The sequence below is a fragment of the Vipera ursinii genome (assembly GCF_947247035.1).
Source record: "Vipera ursinii genome assembly, chromosome: 3".
Taxonomy (NCBI): Eukaryota; Metazoa; Chordata; class Lepidosauria; order Squamata; family Viperidae; genus Vipera; species Vipera ursinii.
In genome coordinates this window covers 186783924-186805528 of record NC_139516.1, presented here as the reverse complement: position 1 = coordinate 186805528, position 21605 = coordinate 186783924, and the positions used below count along the sequence as shown (strand labels likewise).

Sequence of the window (21605 nt, the reverse complement as noted above, 5' to 3'; positions counted from 1 at the left end):
AAGATAGATGCTTATGAAGTGAATGTTAACTTAAGGGAGGAAAAAAAATGGAGATCTGGAAACTGCTTGCAGCTCTGCTTTCTTAGCAGGTGTGTGCGTGTATGTGTGTGTATATATCAAAGTTGGTCTTTCTACTTCCAGAAGGATTTGCCCCTCTCAGTCATAGGCCAATGCCTTTCTCTCTCCCTCTGTTTATTTTTTCTGCCTCCATCTGGATCAGGCTGATATTGTAATCACCCTGATGCACATTGCTTCTCTTTCTCCCCCCTCCCCGCTACTCTCCCCCCTTTTCTCTCACACACAATGTGCCATCCTGACAAGGCTTTTACTTCAGATAAGCTGCAATGTGTGTTTAATGAATACAAAGCCCTCGCTGCGCTGCTGTCTCGGTTCCTGCCCGTGTGCTCCTCAGCCAGAAGGTAATCTCCAAGGTGGGGGGAGCACCATCGCTTCTGCCTCTTTAACAGCCCACAAAGTTTTTTTTCTAAATGATGCTAAAGTTGATAACAGGCTCCAAGTGAAGATGTAACCTCTTATCTTGCCTCTCCTCTTAGCTGGTAGAGAATTTACATTTAAAGATTAGCCTGGAGTAAGATGAGAAGAAGGATCCATCTACCTGTGTACGTGTGTATGATGGGGAGAGGTGTGATATAGACCCTGTCCCTCCCCCACTCCATTTATTCAGCTGGACTCGCAAACGTGGGATTATTCTCCCCACCTTTCCTCACTCCACTCTGTTTATATTTAATTGTTCGACCTGATTGGGTGTAGTTTTTCTTTTTAAAGAACGTAGTAAACCATGGCTTTTGAATGAGTTGGGGAAAAGGTCCATTGATGGGATGGGAATTAAAAATTAACCTTGTAAAAGTATATTTATTCTTTTATTGAGTGATAATGGGGAAAAGAAGGGTTTTTGCGCAAGATTTGCCAGGGAAGGGGCTCTGATTATTTTTTGATAGATTTTTTTAAAGAGATTGAGAAGGTTTATATCTGCTCAACTCTTCTCATCCATCTTTACTAAGGTTCTTCCATTTAGGGTCTGTATGACAGGCTCCAGAATGAATAAGTGCATGAATAAGAAGTCCCAAACAGACTAACTTACAAATATGTTTAGACAGATGAGTGAGGTTTAATCTTTTGTACTAGTTCAAATAGCTTTTAACTATTGTGTCCTCGTGGGATGTCTGATTTGGATTTTACACCTGGATGCGTGAATAATTTCTGTCAAAAGATTGATACTACAGTTTAAAGAAAGAATGTTTGTGTTTAATGTTAGAATCTTTGGTTTTAAATGATATGGCACAGATTTTCCTATGTAAGATTTTTTTAATGGTATTATGCTCAGTATTCTTCAGAACTGAAGAAAAGAGAAATATTATAAATTTGTAATTAATATTTTTAAAACTTTCTATTACTGTAAACATTTAAACAAAAAAAATGAGGTGAACTATAAATCGGCCCAAAGAATAGTTGTTTATAAATAAGCTCCTTAGAAACCAAATATGTCTTAACTCAGAGGGATTAACCATTTTGCTACAGTGCTTGGTCAGGTGTATGCATAGCTAGTTAAAGAAACATGATCCAATAGCTGCAAGCCTAATTAAAATCTGTTTAAAGCTGAAAGGGGTGGGAAGTCATGGATCCAGGTTGACAACAGAAGATCAATGGGATGAGACAATAGAGTCCCATTACTTTACTTGAATTGACTGAATATATTGACATTTCAGGGTTAGGATTGCCTCAGTAAGCAAGCATGATGGAACACAAGTTCACAAGCCAGAAGGCTCCTGCCACATATATTATATGTTGTGTCTGCTTTCAGGTCTCCTTATCATTAAACCAGAATATCAATGGATAATTGCAGAAGGCATGGAAGTTTTAGATCTCTATCTGTTACACAGAGCAAATCTTAAGAACTTCTTTAATTACCCCAAGAATAAATAGTATTTCTGGGTTTGCATTTTCACATGCTGTGTCAGGAAGTTGTTGCTTTATCATTTTTATGCGAGAATTGGTTGGAAAATGTGTCAAAACCTATTATTCATTCGGATTTCACAGTTCCACTGGATTCATAGATTGTATGATGAATGAGTGGTATAATTTAAATACCATCTCTTTGTCTGAGTCCATGTCAGAGAAACAATTTCTGATATAATTGTTGGATCAATTTCTATAATTGTTGTGATTTTTTTTGCTGGCAACTTGGATCATCAAGTCCTGCATGTACTAATACCTTTTCAAGACAAGTTAGATATGAAACATATTGAAACCTTTATTATCTCAAATTCTTTGAGATACTCTATAAAATGGAACCAGTAGTACAGTAAAACTCAGTGCTAGGTAAGCATGGAGATGAAATTTAATTTAAAGCAGAGAAAGAGCTAATATGACAAGAATCACCAGTGATTTAACTCATTTTTTAAAATGTCAATGAAAATGTAGGATCAATTCAAATAGTACTGTTATAATACAACAGTTGTGGCCATGAAGTGAACTCCTGATATTTCTCTGAAATGATGTAGAGAAAATGAATCCATTTTCATGAAAATTTTAGGTTTGTTTGATCAGCAGGTGCTGCTGAGATGAAAGCCACGTGTAAATTTTCAGAAGGCCATAAGTGTCAATTCAGAAAAGGAAAGTGATAAGAGAAAATGCAATCAGTTTTCCTGTTTTCAATTTGTGCAGGATTTGAAGAGCTGTTTTGTTAAACTGCTACATCTGTTCCAATATGAATATTGAACTACTTCCACTAAAAATAACACCCTATAATTTGCAAGCCACTGCAATCTTTTGTTAATGTGAGTGGGTTATTTGGGGGAAAAATTGGTTCTGAAAAACTGATTCTAGCTTAATGTGCACTTTTGTTTATTAGCACTTTTATCAGAAGCAGGAAAAATAGTATGCAGCTAGGAATTTATTATGGTGATGAGAAATAAATGTGTTTTCTTAAGTAAACATTTGTACGTTGTGTAGCACTTGTTAATTTTGGAAAACAAGTCACTTTGAAACCAGCCTTAGAATATTTTTTTCTCTTTATTTTAACATGACATTTATTCATTTTCTACTATTCTCTCATTCTGCACAATAGTACAGTGCCTGTTTCTTCTTAGACCAGTAAATCAAAATTTTAAGGTAATCAAGGGTATTTTAGTTAATAGGTCTTTCAGTGCAACTTTTTCCATATTTAAATACAATGGCTAAATTATGTTTGAGTGTATTCATTAAAAAGCCTCTTCAGTCATGTTGTTAATCAGGTTATATGGAATGCACAGGATACAAATTTTAAAAGCATGTGTGTAATAAAAAGTATAGAATGGGCAAGGGAAAGAGCTAAGCATTTGTGAAATCAGATGGTTTTTTAAAAAAAAATAATGAAGGAAAAAATACTAAGTGATATTCAAAATGAGGTAAATTAGTATGAAAAAATGTTAATATGCCAAGGGAATTTTTTGTAATTGCAATATGTACCCATGTTTTAAATATATATTTTCTTCAGATTTTTGGTAATATGAATACAATCATTGGCCTACTAAAAAAAATATAATCAGAAGCTCAGTTGAATAAGTAATTAGGTTAATTATCTCAGTGGAATAATCCACAGGTGAAAGGAAAGTCTCTGAAGAACCTTTATTTTTCTAAGTTCTGCTCAGTAATCTGTGTGGACTGTTACACAATGAAACAGAACATCTGAAAGAAAAGATAGCTTATGTTACAAAGCACTTCTTGCAGTAATTGCCATTATAAGTGAGACTCCATCTAGTGGATGAATTTATTCTTCCAGTAGCAACAATGAAAGTGGACTATTGTTATTTTAAATTATTGGTTAGCATCGGTTAGCATAGGTTATTCTCTATCACATTTTAAAACAGGAGTGTTAACCACCGTCTGAGAAAGTAGTTTCACGGCCCACCTCAGTTATATAGGAACCTGTAGTTACCTCGATGGCTATAGGATGCTTCAATATCTGCCTAGCTGGATGTTAATATGCAATTTGCATAAGTACCAGTCATTACCACCAACCAGTTTCCCTTTGTGGTTCATTTTATCTGAAGAGCTATAGGCTACATTGCTTGCCTGACTGATGATGACCGCACAGTCACCTCCCTAGGTGGTAGTTCAAATGTCATGTTTCAATTCACTGGGTCAAAAGACTTTCCACAATGGACTGTCTGGCTGATGTTCTGTTTTCAGTGTAACATTTCCTGATTGGTCTAAGAGCAGCAGGATGCAAACTACTCCTTAATCATTTTATCACAACATGTTGTGTTAATACATATAACTTAAGATGGCATCAAGATTTTCATTTTGACACTTGCCATGATTTTTTCTCAATAAAAAAACCCCTTACATCATTTATATCTGCTTTAATACCTCAGCTAAGTATTTGTTTTTCCCTAAAACAATAATAAATGTTATTTGTTGTTCTCCACGATGAAAGGTTTGTATCCAAGAGAGGTACACTATGATATAAATAGAAAGCATAGATCATACTTTTAAAATAAACCAGTTAAAATGTAAAATAGCATAGTAAACAAGATCTTTGCTTTAGTGCCTGAGAATATGCAGTTTAATGAACTGATTAAAAGCACCTCCTCAGATGGGCCTTAACCATAGACTGTACTGGCTTTTGAATAACAGCATTCCAAAGAATTAAGATAGAATTGGACGAATGGATAGCAAGAGACAGAAATGTTTGTTCCAGTATGACTTTTCTCTGATATTGAAACAGAAAAGCATGCAAAAATACTTCTGCAAAGGAAATTTGGGAAGAATGCTACAGTAGATTAAGAAAGCATGCTTAAAGGGACTTCCAGGTAAAATTGTTTGTTAAAGCGATTAAGTCTCTCAGCTGCCAGAAATTTGATAGCATTGCCAGATATTTATGAACAATGGTGCCAGATTGTGGGTTTGTTCTTTAAACAAATTAGTGCTGTTGCTGGGAGGAAAAGTGTGACAGTATTACAGAAATGTGTCAGCAGATTCAAAAGAGTAATAGAGTTAGGATTCTACTGTAGTTCTGGATTGTGGAGTTGTGTTGTTTGAGGGAAGACTAATTTATGACTGAAAAGATGCTTAACTTTATCACCTTGTACCTATCATTCCAACCTGACTTTATCAGGTTTTTAAGCATACTGTACAAAGCTGACTTGAAGTGATATACATACTTATCAGATATACACACTTCAGTCAAAAAACATATTTCCAAATAAAAGACCAATCTATTTTTCCATACTCCCCTCTTCCATAAACCTTAAATTTATTGCATTTATTAAAACTGACTGTGAAACAATAGTTGTACAATGAGTAGAGGACAGTAATTCCATAAACAATAATTTAGGCACAAATGGGTTTATTATAGATAGAACATACATACAATGCATTGTTAGTAGATTGACGCATGAGTTAAACAATACAGCATTACCTACGGCAGGTAACATTTAGGCTGAAGAGGTCTATTTCTAGGGTTGAATTTTTCATTCAGATTGTGATTTTTAGTATAAAAAGGCAATTGAAAATATGTACAATCTTCATATGCAGATCACTTATACATTTTTGTGTTTTTTACCCTGGCATTTATATACTTTTTTTGATTGGGTAGGCTATCACAAAATATGAAAACCATAGAATATTTTCATTCAGCTTTGCATATTAGTTTGGAGAAGCATGAATGAATACTTTGTATTAACATATGAATAAAAATAATTTCTTCCTCATTCCTAATATTGTTGCTCCCTCAATATATATTTCAAAGCTATTGTTAAGAGATTGCCATTGTCTTAATTTTGTTTCCTTTGTTTGAATATCTGACATGGATCTTAAAACATTATTCAAGATAGCAAAATCAGCCTGTTTGGAATTATACATCACCTCTTTGTGAACAATATTTCTAAAGTTTTATTCTCCAACATATTTTCCTAATTATAAGGGAAAGCAGGTATTGCATACATATTGGCAGATGTTAGTTGTCAAGTTTCACACTTGCATTTATGACCCAAGGTTCAGTAACTTTGCTTTCTCTTGGGACACTCGATGCTGCTCTTTGTGTTTTGAGGTGTTCCTATTCCATAATGAACACAATTGGGGCATATTGCACTAGTAGCATGCATGAATGTTTAAACAAACATAAAGGAAGAATATTAATTTAAAATCATTATCATTTTACAGGATGGCCCAGGTTAAAATGAGATTGCAGTGGGAGACTTTGGCGAGTTTATGGTCTTGGAGGCCCATTGCTAAGGAGAATAAATAAGATTAGTTAGATCAGAAGTCCCCAACCTTTTGGGAACCAGGGACTGGTTCCATGGAGAAAGGTTTTTCCACGGAAAAAAGGTTTTTTGTGTGCTGCCGGCATACCACAGATGGGGCTTTGCTTGTTTGTGTGGACTGGTTGCTGGCATGCCGTGGCCCAGTACCAGTCCATGGACCGGGGGTTGGGGACCCCTGAGTTAGATAGTCTGGCTTGGCATAAGCTGGTTTCCTGTATAGCAGCTGTTTTCAAGTGATGATCATTGAGGTAAGAATAAGGTGTTAAAATAGGTCTGTCAATCTTAGAGGTTAGGTTTTATCTATATTCCTTCTATTCTTACAAACATTATGTGTATGCCCTTGGGATTTTTGAAGTTGAGAGCCTTGTGGAATGAGAAAAAGAAGAGCAACATAATGAAAATATTTATGTTATCTCACCTTAATAATTTTATAAATAACTCAAAGCAGCAAAGATACCTAACACTCCTTCCTCTTACTTGGGATAATAGTAATAATGCTACTAATGATGATGATGGTGAAGTTGGTCACAGAGATGTTTAAGGATTCTCTTTGTAGGTTATTCACTGGGAGGTGGGTCAGTGACATGGGTGAATAAGAGAAATCCTTATTTATCCATGTCATTAGTGTATTTGTAGAATATGAAGTGGGGAAATTAAAAGTTTAGGTGACTGATACCAATTTTGCATAGCTACACTTTCTTTTCTAAATTTGTGTGTGTGAGAGAGAGAGAGAGGGAGGGAGGGAGATGAAAGATAAAGAGAAAGAAAGGAAAGAAAGAAAAAGAAAGAAAGAAAAAGGAAAGAAAGAAAGAAAGAAAGAAAGAAAAAGAAGGAAAGAAAGAAAGAAAGAAAGATAGAAAGAAAGAAAGAAAGAAAGAAAGAAAGAAAAGGAAAGAAAGAAAGAAAGAAAGAAAGAAAGAAAGAAAGAAAGAAAGAAAGAAAGAAAGAAAGATCAGCTGCAGTAGTGGTAGCAATAGGCAAATAATGTTTGCAGCTGGGCAATCACAGAAGTCCCTAAGATCTGTGACTGTCAACCAAGAACACAGATGCCTTCAAAGTTATGGTTTTATTTCCTTGTGGAAGTCACTGGCATGGAACAGATGCCTTCATTCTGAAGAAACTGGACACTGGATATAATTGATTCTATCTTCTGTTTGTTCTCTAGGGATGCTCCCTCATCTATGATATTAGATAAGGCAGATGGATTAAAAAAGGGAAAAGAAATATTTGTAGGGAGTTTCCATAGTGTGATACACAATTTTGATATATTTGCAATGTATTTTCATTTTTATATTTAAAGATAGAATCACTTATTTTTGTTCACCGTGTAAGGAGTTTTTTTAATTAGAGTTTCTTCTTGGTAAGTATTAAATTAACAAGATTGAAACATGATGATTTATTAAATCGCCTGACTGCTTACAATGAAATCACCAGGTAATCGGTGATTTTAGATATGTAAGTAAATACAAAATGATTACATGCAAAAGACCCATGTTTATTATTTTGCCATCTCCTAAGAATGGCAGACTTAACTGTGAAATGTTGTACAAGTTTAAAAACCCACAACTTTTTCTTTGTGCTACACTTTTGCTAAAAGCATGCATGCATGCATGCGTCCATCCATCCTCCCTTCTTTTCACAATCATAATTATGAAGAAACACATTACAATGAAAAAAATGGATCTTCTTTAATGAAAAATAATTAATTGTAATAACTACAGTATATTGAATTGAACTACATATATTGAATTGGATTAAGATTTATAGCATGATTAATTGGACCTTTGGTTTGCCACATACTTCAGTGAGATAAAAGTGAACTAAATTACACAAATAACTAAGTGTATGTAGTGTTTTTTCTGTTTGCTTTGTTTTTTGAAATCCCATTTTCATCTTTCTACAATAATAACAAAATTGAGGTTCTTCCTCATCAATACTTTGATTTTATTTGTTCAGGTCATTTCTGACTCAATTGAGGATAACCAAACTGTTCTAGTATGGTTTGGGAAAATGCTAGAGGTAGAATCTCATCTTCTGTACTGATTCTATAACTGTAACATTGGATAGCGGCCATTGAAAAACAGCCTCTTTGAATGAACTTGAAAATACATATTTTTTGCAGACTATCTAAGCTGTGGAATGATTTAGTGCATTTTGCAGTAGCTGTTCTTTGTTAGCTTGGCTTTTTCTCTGCACTTATAAATATTAATTTATACCTAGAGGCAAGAAGTATTCTTTTTTCCTTCTAGAATTATTCCTAAATTATTTCAAATGTTATAATCCCCTTGTGTTGTTATATTTACTTTATTCTCAGTTTTGTTCCTTGAATTACCACTGGTAGTGGTTGAGTTAAGTTGGCTGTTCTCCAAACCAGATCAACTAAAAATGTGATGTTTTATGTTCTAATTAACCATCGATGCCGAATCACTGTTCATTCTGAATTTAGCAATACATCAGGTGTTCCTCACTGGAAGTGTTCTAAGATTCAAATCTCTCTTTTATTTTCCGGAAGTACAATATTAAGATCTTAAGGTAGTAGTATAATCTGCATTACTAATACACAATATGTTCTGATCACTGTCTATTAATAATTACAGAACTATGATTTCTCTTATACTGCAGTATAGTACAGCAGGATATAAGAAGGATGTATCTTGAAACTTAGTGCAATAACCAGTGCTTTTTTTGTAAAAGAAAAAGGTGCCGGAACTCACACATGTCATACAACCTGCCTTGCCTACCCTACAAAGTTCCATCCAAAAAAGGTGCTGGAACTCCATTCTGAGCGTTCTATGAGAAAAAAAGCCCTGGCAATAACTATAGTGGGAGGTAGGGCTAAGATATAATTAACTCAGTGGGGAATTATTTCTGAGGATTGTGTGCTAAATGTGTAGAATGACAAGCTAGGATTGAGCATCCTAGACCTAGATGTTTATTCTGGCTATGAATCTAACTGGGTGACCTTGGACCAATCTAAATCTAAATCTTTCACTGAAGGCTATTCACATGGTTGTTGTGAAAATAAAATGAAGTAGAAGAAGAGCCATATATGCTGCCTTGCTATTTTCAAAAGAAAGGGGGATTAGATATTTTTTTCATAAATAGAAAAATATGCAATAGCCAAAGTCTTCTCTTCCTTACCTCTCATGAGACAGATCTCTTTGAAACAGACATTCTTAACATCAGATCATCTATTTCTCCTTGTTAAATACACATTCCTCATATTATGTTTCATTCTCTCTATCAGATCTGTTACACTTTCAAATGCCTAAGGGGAAAAAAGCCCTAGGGCACATGTATGTAGTTAAAATGAAGTTGGTCCATCCCTTAGTTTTTTTCAAGGTTCCATAAATTTGGGCTGAGCTTGGCATGCAAACATTTTAATTTTGTAGTAAGCATTGTGCTTTGTTTTTTTTTTTCACTTCCTGCACAACTTTTGTAATCTCTGCTTTGTTGATACCATTTTGAAAGGAAGAAATAAAAAGCTCGCTGTGATCGGATTACAGTAGCTCCTTTAGTCCATCAATTCATTATGTCCATGTCCATGTGAGGGCCTGATAATATTTTGAAAAACAGATCTTCCTTTTAAAAAATGTGCTATTCTTGTTCCAGATTGTTGGTAATCAGAGTTAAATATTTGTTTGCTGTTTGTGAATTTCCTAGTTTCTTCACTGTGCATGCATCACTTCCATTCATTCATATGGTGGGAAATAAATTGTCACAGTTAGTTTTGGGGAAAAAAACAACAGTGCAGACCTTCTGATATAGGCCTTGTGTTGGAGATTTTATCACATTTATGCTTTAACTGCCCATCATTAAAGGACTTGTTAAAGTTTTGCAATCTATTGCAGTTTCTTGAAATTTAGGATGCTGTGAATCACCAGAGTACAGCCCATATCTTCCAACTGGACTTTAGATTTGGAATTTCTGTTTTGGAAAATCACTTTGAATATAGGTTTTTTTTAAAAGTGTGTGGTTAAGAAAGTTCAGGAGGCATTCATTTTGACAAAGCTTTTGATTTGAGGTTGACATGCTAAAAAGATACACAATAACCTGCTGAAACAATGAAAATATGAAACAATCTTTAATGGGAGAAAGATCTAGTCTTCTTGACAAAAAGTTGAAAATGCAACAAAATCAAGAACACAAATGATGAAGGCCCTGTACATGTATCTCAACTAGGAATGCCCAACTAGGAATATTCTTACTATTCCTAACAATTTCTCTGTATATGGGGTTATGAGCATTTGCTTCTAATAATATTTGCTCAGAAACATTCACAACTGAATATCAGTTGGTGCATACTTGCTGGCATTTTATAGGTATGCATTTTACAGATATTCTATTTAATAATAGAAAAAGAGTAAAATTGAATGTGCATACAGTACTCATTATGTACAAACCAACTGGAGAAATTTTACTTCTGTTTATATTATTGGATTGTTTCTCCTTTGGATAGTAGGCTTTGTCAGTATCTGTCCTAATCAAGCTCTAGTTACATAATGTTGAATATGGTTATCTGCATTAGTATTAAACGGGGATGAACATCCCTTAAGTAATGTTGTACAAGCAGATATTGATAGTCAATTGTACATTCTAATGAATATATAATTTATTGTCCCAGCACTGTCCATATGTCATATGATAAAGAGTTTGCATGTTGCCCTCCACATCTACTGGACAGAAAGAAGCTACTATACAGTCCTACAACCAAGTATGAAAATGGAATCCTTAAATTTAATAGACTATATATAATAAATAAATCAGTTTCATCAAGATTTGGATCAATATTGGCTTGTTTAACTGAATTGTACAAGTAGGCCTCATTTAGCTATCACAGTTGGGATTGCAATTCAGTCCTAAAGCAAAGCAATTGCTAAAATGAACAGTTTTACTTCAATTGTCCTTTGCTTTACAATTATAAATGTAATAAATTACTTTTTCATCATGATCATAAGTGGGAACAGTCACTAAACAAGGACTATTTATAGTTAAGAGAAACCAATTTCCAGTACTCAAGTAAAATAACAACCTGTAGGTGATTAAAGTAAAATCCTGAAATTTCCTAATAGCTATTCCAGAAAAGGAAATAAAAATAATATTTATAAACAGGACAATTTATCAAACTCAGAATACAAATCAAAAGTACACATTTCTGGGACAAACATTTACTGCAATATTCAACAACTGTATTTTATTTTATTTATTTACTCGAATTTGATCTGATTATCTTCGAATGACAACACTGACAAATGAGTATAAAGTATAGGCAGTCCTACTAGTATTTGGTCCCTCTGTCAGGTGAAAGCTGCTGGCTAATTATGTGCCAGCAGCTTTGGCTCAAGAGCAATCTATCTGGCTTCTGTTGCATTTCTCATGTGATTTGCTGTTGCTGAACAAATTGCTTTCTCTTTTCCAATGGTAATATAATCCTGTGTATGCTTAGATCAGACATGTCAAACACAAGGCCCGGGGGCCAGATCCGGCCCGCGAAGTGGTTTCATGCGGCCCGCAAAGCCATCCTGGAAACAGTGAGGGAACGGCCCCCACTGCCTTGGCCCTGGCCCAGAGACCCTCCTCCTGCCAGAGACCCTCAGATCTGTCCCACTCCTGCCCAGGCCCCCATAGGCACCCTTGATGCGAACGATGTAGAGCTGGCCACGCCCACCCAGTAGGCCATACGCACTCTAGCCACGCCCACCCAGTAGGCCACGCCCACCCTGGCCATACCCACCCAGCCCCCTGAGGGCAACCACAATGCTGATGCGGCCCTCAATGAAATTGAGTTTGACACCCCTGGCTTAGATGATGAAGGGATTCCTCATAGTAAGTAAGCAGTGCAGGAATTGGTAACTGCATTTGATTTTCTTTTACATTGATTTCAATATGTGTAGTCTTTACATCCTATTAAATACTTTGAAAGATAAACTGATGTAAGAATGATTGGGCAGGCCCAGCGGCCCCTCGTCTTAAAACCTTAGCTCAGCTGAATATCTTACAAGGGAGTGGAGGGAATAAGATAAAAGTATGCTTACTCTAAGGTTAACTGATTTCAAATAGAAGGCACACTCTACTTATTGCATTCTGCTCAAAATAAATACATTTCGCATATGGTTAAGATTGATCAAAAAATATTCGGCATGCCAGTGATTACATTCCCATCTGTGATTAAGGGTTTCTGTCTGCATCTGGTTTTCACGTTGTATTTCTGTAACAAGAATCTTTTATATGGCAGAGTTCATTCTCTGTATTTTCTATTAGCTGCAGCTTGAACTACTGCACGGATCACAGACTTACACATATGGCTTTAATTACTTCATACCATTGAGAAAAAGTAATATTTGTTTGGAAATGTATGTTTTCAGCATTTCCATGGTTATGCAATACGATGAACTTTTAAAATAATATTCTTAGGGAGAAATACAAATTGTTAAAGTTTAAAATCCTTTTGGTTGGATTTTAAATTGATCCAAACGTTTTAGTTTCAAGTTTGCACATTCAGTAATAAAAATAGTATATTGCCTCCCTCACCTATTTCATTTTTAGAAGTAATAGAAAGAAAGATGGAATTATATGGGCTTTCAAAGTATATTTTAAAATTCTTATAGTTATTGCCACTGCTGCTATGACTATTATTTAAAATGATATTTTAGTAGTAATTTAGAAGGCAGAGCTATTCATAAAAAGAATACTTGAGTTGCAATATATCCACTTGCAAAGAGTAAAACCAGTTAAATTTAATGGAACTTACTCCAAGAAAACATATAGACAGGATACTTGAATGACATGTGCCTCAATCTTACACAGATGTAAAAGATCAGTGCCATTGAACTGTCAATAAGTTCCTCATATAGATGTTTAGGATAGTTTTCTTAATAAAAAGTCAGGATGAAAATTCAATAAATAATAAAATAATAGGCTTGAACTGTAGATGTGCAATAGGAATATACCTATATATATAGGTATAGAGTGAGAATCAAGCATCATGAATTTAATACAGGTAATCCTTGAGTTATGACTGTAATGGAGCCTGCGGATCAGGCTCTATTGTTAACTCATGATAATTGTAAATTTGGTCATTTGTGTGACTGACCAGATTTTTATGATATTTTTTGGAAGTGGTTTGTAAACCGAACAGCAGCGTTGTATACTGAATTGGCTGGCCTATGGTTCTCTATGGGCCAGTTTTGTCAAAAATCAAAAGTAAATTCCAGTTTTTGGCAAAACCATCATAAAACAAGGTCATGCAATGGTAAGACACTGCAAATGGCTGTCAGTGTGGTCCAATTGTCAGTACCTGAGATGTGGTCATGTGACCACAGGAAGCCATCAACCTTGGAATTTAAAATCTGGATTGTAAGTACCCCCGCCAGGTAGGTCTGTTGTAACTTCCACCAATCGCTAAGTGATTGGTTGTAAGATGAAATCCACCTGTAATGCATCATTCCTTGTAAATGGCTGCTGCGTATCATTTAAACAATTGTAGTGCTTTAGTTTGCAGTATCCTCTAAATAATTAATTCTTTTACTTTGTATTTTTTTAAAAACCTTTCAGGGAATGAAAAAGTGGGATAAATTTTGAATAAATAAGTAAATATAGATAACATAAAATATTAAATGTTTTGTTTAGTAAACTTGCAAAAATGTAGAGAAATTATGTTCCTTTAAAACTGTCTGTTTTCAAATATCTGTAAATATCTGCTGAGATTTATCTGTAATTTGCATGAAATCCGTATAATTAAACATATAGCATTTATATTCTGCTTTGGATCTCAGAACACTATTTTGATAGTGATTTTGCATAATCTTTACAATATGCCATCTGCTAACCCTTTTTCTTGCATTAAGCAAATCTGTGGAACCTATAAGTCAAATGATAATTGTTGTATAAAGTAAATTAATTTATCTGACACAAAATAATACTTGAAAAAGTCTATTAAGATATCCCAAAGTGTAAACATCATTCTTCTAAGCTTGCATGGTTTAAGAAGGTGGGTTCATGGCTGATAAATATGAGTTGGGCAAAACATGCTGCTTCTAAGTTTAATTAGGGAATTTTGAAAATATTATAACAGTATAAAAGGCTATTTTTTAATTAAAAACCTGGAAAACATCTCATTTGTGGCCTGATTTGTTTTTATAAATATTTAACTTCCATTAAAACTGTTAGTGATTTGCTTGCAAAGGAAACATTGATTCATAATGTAGCCCTGACATCTCAAATATGGTATCCGTGAGCACAACTGTGCCTACTAGGCCAAAGTGTAATCTGTGCCAAGTGATTTCTAAGAAAGCGAATGGATTGATTATTCATGTGCCAAGATTTTTAGACACACACACAGAGGGAGGCAAGGCTGGGGACTTGCTTTCTGATTCCAGCTTTTCCACCTTTATCTGAGATACAATCTATCCCTCACTAAACTTCAAACAATAGAATCTGGTGGTGAATTGATTTCTCCTTTTTTCCCACCTATTTTTCAACAGGACAATTTTTAATCAAGCCACCTGAGAATGCAGAGCAGGGGGACAGGGAAATTGTTGCTCCTGAAACTCCTTCCTTCCTTCCTTCCTTCCTTCCTTCCTTCCTTCCTTCCTTCCTTCCTTCCTTCCTTCCTTCCTTCCTTCCTTCTCAATTTTAAATTTCTTTTTTTCTGATATTACTCTTTTTTTTCCTTCTTGTCCTCTGTTTTCTATAGAGCCAAAACCAATTGCCCTTTCAAACGGCAGCATTGCATTGCAGTTTGATGAAATACAGTGGGAAGTTCGCACAACTAGGAGTGGCTTGCTTATACTCTCTCTGTGTGCAGAGGATGTACACAAATTTTTGAATCAGTTTTCACTCCTGGTGAATTGCCTAGACAAGTTCATGCAGTTTTCTTGGCAGTATTTTCAAAAGTGGTTTGCCATTTCTTTCTTCCTAGGATTGAGAGTCTAGCTCAGGATTACCCATAGGCTTTGTACTTAAGGCAAGATGAGACATCCCCCTCTCCTGATTTCTGTTGCTATAGCCACTACAACAAACTGGCTCTGTGATACATTACATAGACAGATAGACAGACATTTTCTGTCTATCTGTCTTAGTGTTTTGCAAAGTAAATACATATTGATAAATTACATTAGGAAAATGCAGAAATAAAGCAAATGGAACAGAGAATAGGTGCAGGTTTTACATTTCCATTGAACTAAAAAAAAAGTTTCCTTCACCTTCTGGTTGAACCTTGGTAACTTCATTGGCAATCCATGGAGCATTCAGGGTAGACCTATTCCCAGTCTGAGATTATTGTAATTGTCTCTGAGATAATTCACTTGAAGTACTTTCAAGAAGCCTGTTGTATCTGCTTCATTTAATATTATTTTCCCTTTTTGCTTAGTTGCCCTTGAAGAGTTTCCTCTCCCTCTTTTGTTAGTGCACTTTACTCATTAAGACATTCTGTGGGTAATTCCATTTACTTCTGAACATGTAAACGTTTTATACAGGGTTTTTAAATTAAACTGTAAAGGCTTGTAGCATTGAAAGAATATATAGAATCCTGGGAAGCTGCCTAAACTGATCACCCTCTCTTTGCATTGACCTTAATCACTGTCAGTGATTATTCTGGTAAGAATTTTTCCTAGCTGGAGATAATAGGGTTAATAACTGAGATTCTGTCTGTAGAAAGTGACTGGTTATAACCCAATGTAGATTTCATTTTGTTAAGACAACATAAGCATCCTTTGAATAGTACTAGGGGGTGTTACAACAGAAAAAGAAAGCACTGTAGTTTAAGATGATAAATAACAGAGGCAGTTTTTAAAAACTTAGGAAACCACCTATTTATTTTGTTATTGAACAAATAAAGCCCTAAAACAAAGTTAAAAAGAATACAGAAAGGATAGGATAGGATAGGATAGGATAGGATAGGATAGGATAGGATAGGATAGGATAGGATAGGATAAATACTTTATTTGGCCAAGTGTGATTAGACACATAAGGAATTTGTCCCTGGTGCAGAATTTCTTAAATAAACTTGTAAGATGTAACTAAGGTAAGAGCATAATCTAAAAGACATCTTGCTAAGAGCCTCCACACAAGTGGAATGAGAACTATATGAGAACTATTAAGAAATACTTAATCCCTTTGTAGCTGCTTAACATTTGGAAAGGAAGAAAGAAGCTTCATGCAGAGATCTTCTCCTGAAAACAGAAAATTCTGCTGTGTTGCTACGTTGGCATCTGGGATTTATCAATAATCTCAAATCTCATATTTTAGTTCTGTCAGATCCGGATTGCAAAGAGGCGGGCTGAGAGCAAGCAGTTATCCAATAGGCAGCCTCCTTTCTTGATGCTGCACATATTGAAAGGCCTATGATAACCCCCCTCTTTTCTTTTTTAATCAAGGAGATATTAGTATGGCAGGTTGCTGGGCTGAAGAATATCTTTCTAATGGTACTCAACATGATTTACTGCATTTCACTTATCTTATTCCCTGAAACCAATAAAAAAACATCAGCTAAAGGAACAAATTTACTATATTTTAGGTGTTTGGAGAACTAGATTAGATTTGGAAATCCGAATCTAATATATAGTCTTGCATGAGATGGTGTCCATGACGTGAATTCCAAAAACTTCAGATTTAGTCCCTGCTGTTTGCACAGTAATTAAAAAGGACCAGGTAACTACTGATAAGAAAATTTCATGTATCTGGACTTTTGGAAGGCTGAATGGATAATTGAGCCTTATAGCCTAACGCAGGATGTAGTAGTTGCCTTAGTTTTTTCTATAACAGTTGATTTCACTTAAGTCTTGGAGGTCATTCAGACTAGTAATTTGAAGCGTAATCCAGCCATCACTGTGGTGATATAAAACATGTCTCATTAGTTATATATTGTTACAGCACTGGCTGGAATGAGGCTATAAATTATCAACCTGAAGAAGTTCATAGTTATATGCTATATATAATTGACTTTATTACTCATTCAGCATTTTTGTGTTTTTCTTAGAGACTTACATTTACCTATGTGTTGGATTCAGATTGCAATACAATGCACAATATTGCCTTTAGGATTATGCTTTTCATTCTTTTTTATTATTTGTTTAAAGAATCTAGTATTAACATGTAAACAGAAGGCCTTTGTGCTTCAGACTGGCTGTGATATGTGCGTTTTTGTTTTCCCCCCCCCCTTTTGTTGTTGTCAATAGAAAAGATTGATCACTGGGCTGGTGAACGTAATAGCTGTCCCAGTCAGAAAAGGAGAAAGGAAATTAGCAGGAAGATTGGTGGAAAATGATATCTGTCAAAAGAAACACTTGGAGAGCACTGAGTTTAGTAATAGGTGACTGCCGGAAAAAAGGGAACTTTGAATTTTGCCAAGGTAAGGAACAGATTTGTAATTCAACATGCTGTTTTTGAGAAGAAAAAATGATTTTTTTTGTCTTGTTTCTTAACTGTGTGTTTAAATCTCCTTGTTATCTTAATGTGTTTTCTACTCCTCCTAAATTATTTGGTATCTAATATCTACCTTGGATTGTAGATGGCAAACCTAAGACAATCTATAAAAGAAAATGTCCCATTTACTTTTGTCTCAAATAAATGAAATGTCCAATTGAGGGAAAGAAGACAGATATGTAATGAACACATACACCTTGCCCTGAATGCAATTCACCCCCCCCCCCCACACACACCAATTTTGGATTTAAAGTTCAACAATATCCATATACAATCAGACCTTCTCTCTGGTTTATTCCACAATCCCAGTTTTCATGATGTGCTAAAAGAAAAATAAAGGCCTAAATACACTTTCTTGTGAAAAGAGCCATCAGGTATAATCTGAGCAGTAAATCTTAGCATTCTGTGGATTTGCTTTTAAACCAAACTATAGCTAAGTGTGATATCCTGATACATTTAAAGTTAAAGTCTGGGATGTTAGGTCCTTTCCGCAAGGAATTTAAAAAGGATAAGAGGCCATACGACAAAAGTTGGTCATGATTATTTAAGCTATTCTTGGCTTAATTTTAAGAGCTGTGGTGGCACAGTGTTTAGAATGCAGTATTGCAGGCTAATTCTGCCAACTGCCAGCAGTTCAATTTTCATCAGCTCAAGGTTGATTCAGTCTTCCATCATTCTGAAGTCAGTAAAATGAGGACCTAGATTGTTAGGAGCAATGTGGTGACTCTGTAAACCAGGGGTCCCAACCCCCAGTCCATGGACCAGTACCAGTCCATGGCATGCCAGCAACCAGTCTGCACAAACAAAAAAGGCAGCACACAAACCACGCATCCTCCAGTCCATAGAACCGGTCCCTGGTGCCCAAAGGTTTGTAAACCACTTAGGGCTGTAAAGCAGTGTGAAGTGGCATATAAGTCTAAGTGCTATTGCTATTAATTTTAGGAAATAATTAAAGAAATAAAAAGCTAAGGTTTCTTAAGGGTCTTAAAGAGCAATTTAAACAGTTTTTAAAAATGATACTACAAATCTGTTCTTAGAGGTAGTTCCAGTATATGGCATAGCAGTGAAGAAAGCATGAAGGCTTAAAGACTATTTATGCTTAGTATATCAATATTAGATCCAATATGTGCCTACAAAATGAACAGAAATGCGTTGTGGCAAGTGGCATTTATACATGTGGGATGTTTAAGATGGCATATTTATCTTTACCACACATTGATGTTGTAGGTTTTCAATGTATATGAATGGCTCTTTAAAACTTTACATATCTACCCATTTATTCAGAAATAGAGACATTGGCACTAATGAAGGAATTGTAGACAACATACTTTAAGGTAGCATCAACACTGTTTTTAAAGTTGGATTCATTTTATGATTTAGATGATATTTTTGTTATTCTTGCAAATATGTCTTTGAGTTACTGAATAATTCTAAAGGAGTTGAAAGGGCAACAACATTTTGAATGTATGGTTTGAGCTATATAGGTAGATATAAGTAGAAGAGGTATAAAGTATATCCATTACAAATGACAGTCTTGGATTTTGGAAGCAATCCATGATAAAAATGTAGCTTTTTTTCTGCCTTTTAGGCTACATGTCGCTGCAAAATTTGTTTCAATCAGACCAGTTCTTATTAAACCTTCATCATCATTTCACTAGTTGACCATCTTACAAATGGTTTTTTTTCCAAATGATGTATATTCATAATTTGCCTCTTCACCTCAAAATATGTACAAAACATCTTGTGTATCATTCTCTAATCGGTGTTTGTCTGAAGTGTTGGGACTACAACTGCCAGAATCTTCTCCAGCATTTATAGCTGTCTTCTTTTTTCCAAAAGCCTGACTCTTTGAGGAATATTGGCCTTCTGCCATGAAACTCTTTACAAAAGTTTTTAAATTATTTTTGCTTTAAATCCCATTTATTTCAGGGCAAAATGAGATACATCTTTATATCTCTTATTTCTCTTTTAGTGAATCAATATGTTTGAAAATCTTGTGGTTTATTTGGATTGTAGTAATAGATTTCAGAAAGTTTTGAATTGAAGGTCAACAAAACCTCAATTTTAAAAATAAATTTTGGCAACCTTCAGATCATAGATACGCCTAGATCTCCCCACAGTCTTGCCTTTAAAATTCAGCAGTAAACGTCTGGTTACCATGTCACATTTTTCAATTTTATTTCTCAAAGGTTATTTCACAAAGGTCCCACCATAGAAATAATTTAATGTTATTGAGGGGTGTTTGCAGGGCTGTATCAATGACCACATAATAGACCAACTCTTTTTACGTACCTAGAAAGTCTAGTGTTTAATCACAGAATTGCAGGCATTATCTTGTATTTTGTACTCTGCCCTGCATGTGGCCCAGCTGATTGTGGAAGAATTTGCCTCTGACCCATTTTTTATCACTGGGGAGGGGAGCTAGATGTATCATTTTTCACTGGTTTTTAAAAGTTTTGTTTTGCTTCTGTTAAATGATTCTGTAGTTCAGATGTGTGACTTTAAAAACACTGTATTCTCCCCCATCAAAAATCCATTTGTCATAGAAATTAAGAACTAATTTTTATCCTTATGTCCATGAGTACAATGAACTTCTTAGCAACTTTTGAATACTAGTTTTACAAAGCACCTTAAAATATTGTTGGATATCTATTCCAGGAGTTCAAGCAAACCATAAATCAGTTTTAAACAAATATAAGCATCAACGAATTAAAACAAGAAGAAATTTAAAATAATAAATGTAGCTTATATAAAGAATAAGAATTCCTGTACAGCCAGATGAACCTTTTATTGGGATCTAGGCAGTCCTCAATTTTAGCCTAGAATGACATCCACATTGAAACCTCAACAGAGTGCATTCACACCACACTAAGCCATAAATACTGACTTGCGTGATTTTTCTAATTGCTGTATCTTATGCTGTATGTATGTTCTATGCTTAAAAGAAACTAACCAGAGGGTGTTCCATAGTGTGTTGTAGGTTTGTTTAAGAAAATACTATCTGGTTAATTATAACGAAGTATTCTGCAAAACTGATTACACTTCTATCTCAAGTATCCCTTAAAGGAAAGTGGGATATTAATGTAATAATTAATCTAAGGTTGTTTGATCTATTAATTCTATGTTCTGTGGAGATGTGTAAAAATTAAATTAAACCTTTAAAATGAAATAGTAATAAAAGCCATTCTTATGATTATTATTTATTGATATAATGATCTTTCTTCTGAACAAGCTGAGGGATACATAATTATATTATAACACAATGATAAAGAGCCAGTTTGGTGAGGTGTTTAAGGCATCAGACTAGAAACTGGGAGACTGGGAGTTCTAGCCCCATTTTAAGCTTGAAGCCATCTGGGTGTTCTTGGACCAATCATGTTCTCTTAGTTCCCAGGAAACAGGCCATGGCAAACCACTTCTGAAAATCTTGCCAAGAAAATTGCAGGGACTATTCCAGACAGTCACCAGGAATCAATACTGACTTGCTGGCAATGCATACAATAAATAAAATTCCTATATTAGGATTTTATTTCTCTTTATTTTCCAAATTGCTTATTATTACGTCCATATTTTGTGCCTCTCCAGCATACATCTGTGTTTTATTCTTGTTGCCATATATTTGTAATGTGGCATGGCTGAGAATACAAGAGCTTTATAGCTGAATAGGGATGTGAAGCTGGCTCTCTCTGATCCTCGACACAGTGTCTTTCTTATTATTTTAAAAAAAGCAGGATAGAAATGGAAACCCTTCCAAGAACTGCAGTGGACAAGTAGTTTAATAGTGTAACTGTTTTATTTCACCACTGAATAGCAAATAAGAAATAAAGCAGTCTATGGACTGCTATAGACTACCTTACTTAACCGTTTTACAGGTCTTTGGTAGAAGTAATGCTGATATTTCAGACTCGTCTCATC

The 21605-nt window shown here is 34.9% G+C and overlaps 1 protein-coding gene across 1 annotated transcript in view; it reads left to right on the top strand.

Annotated features, from left to right (window-relative positions):
* Nucleotides 1–303: 303 nt before the first annotated feature.
* The window catches only part of RUNX1T1 (RUNX1 partner transcriptional co-repressor 1), a gene marked incomplete at its 5' end in the record, with an annotated part of 161401 nt that continues 140099 nt past the window's right edge, over nt 304–21605 (top strand). Inside the window, 2 exon segments of the mRNA XM_083359683.1 lie at nt 304–401; nt 403–419. Coding sequence (XP_083215809.1) covers nt 304–401; nt 403–419 — 115 coding nt within the window.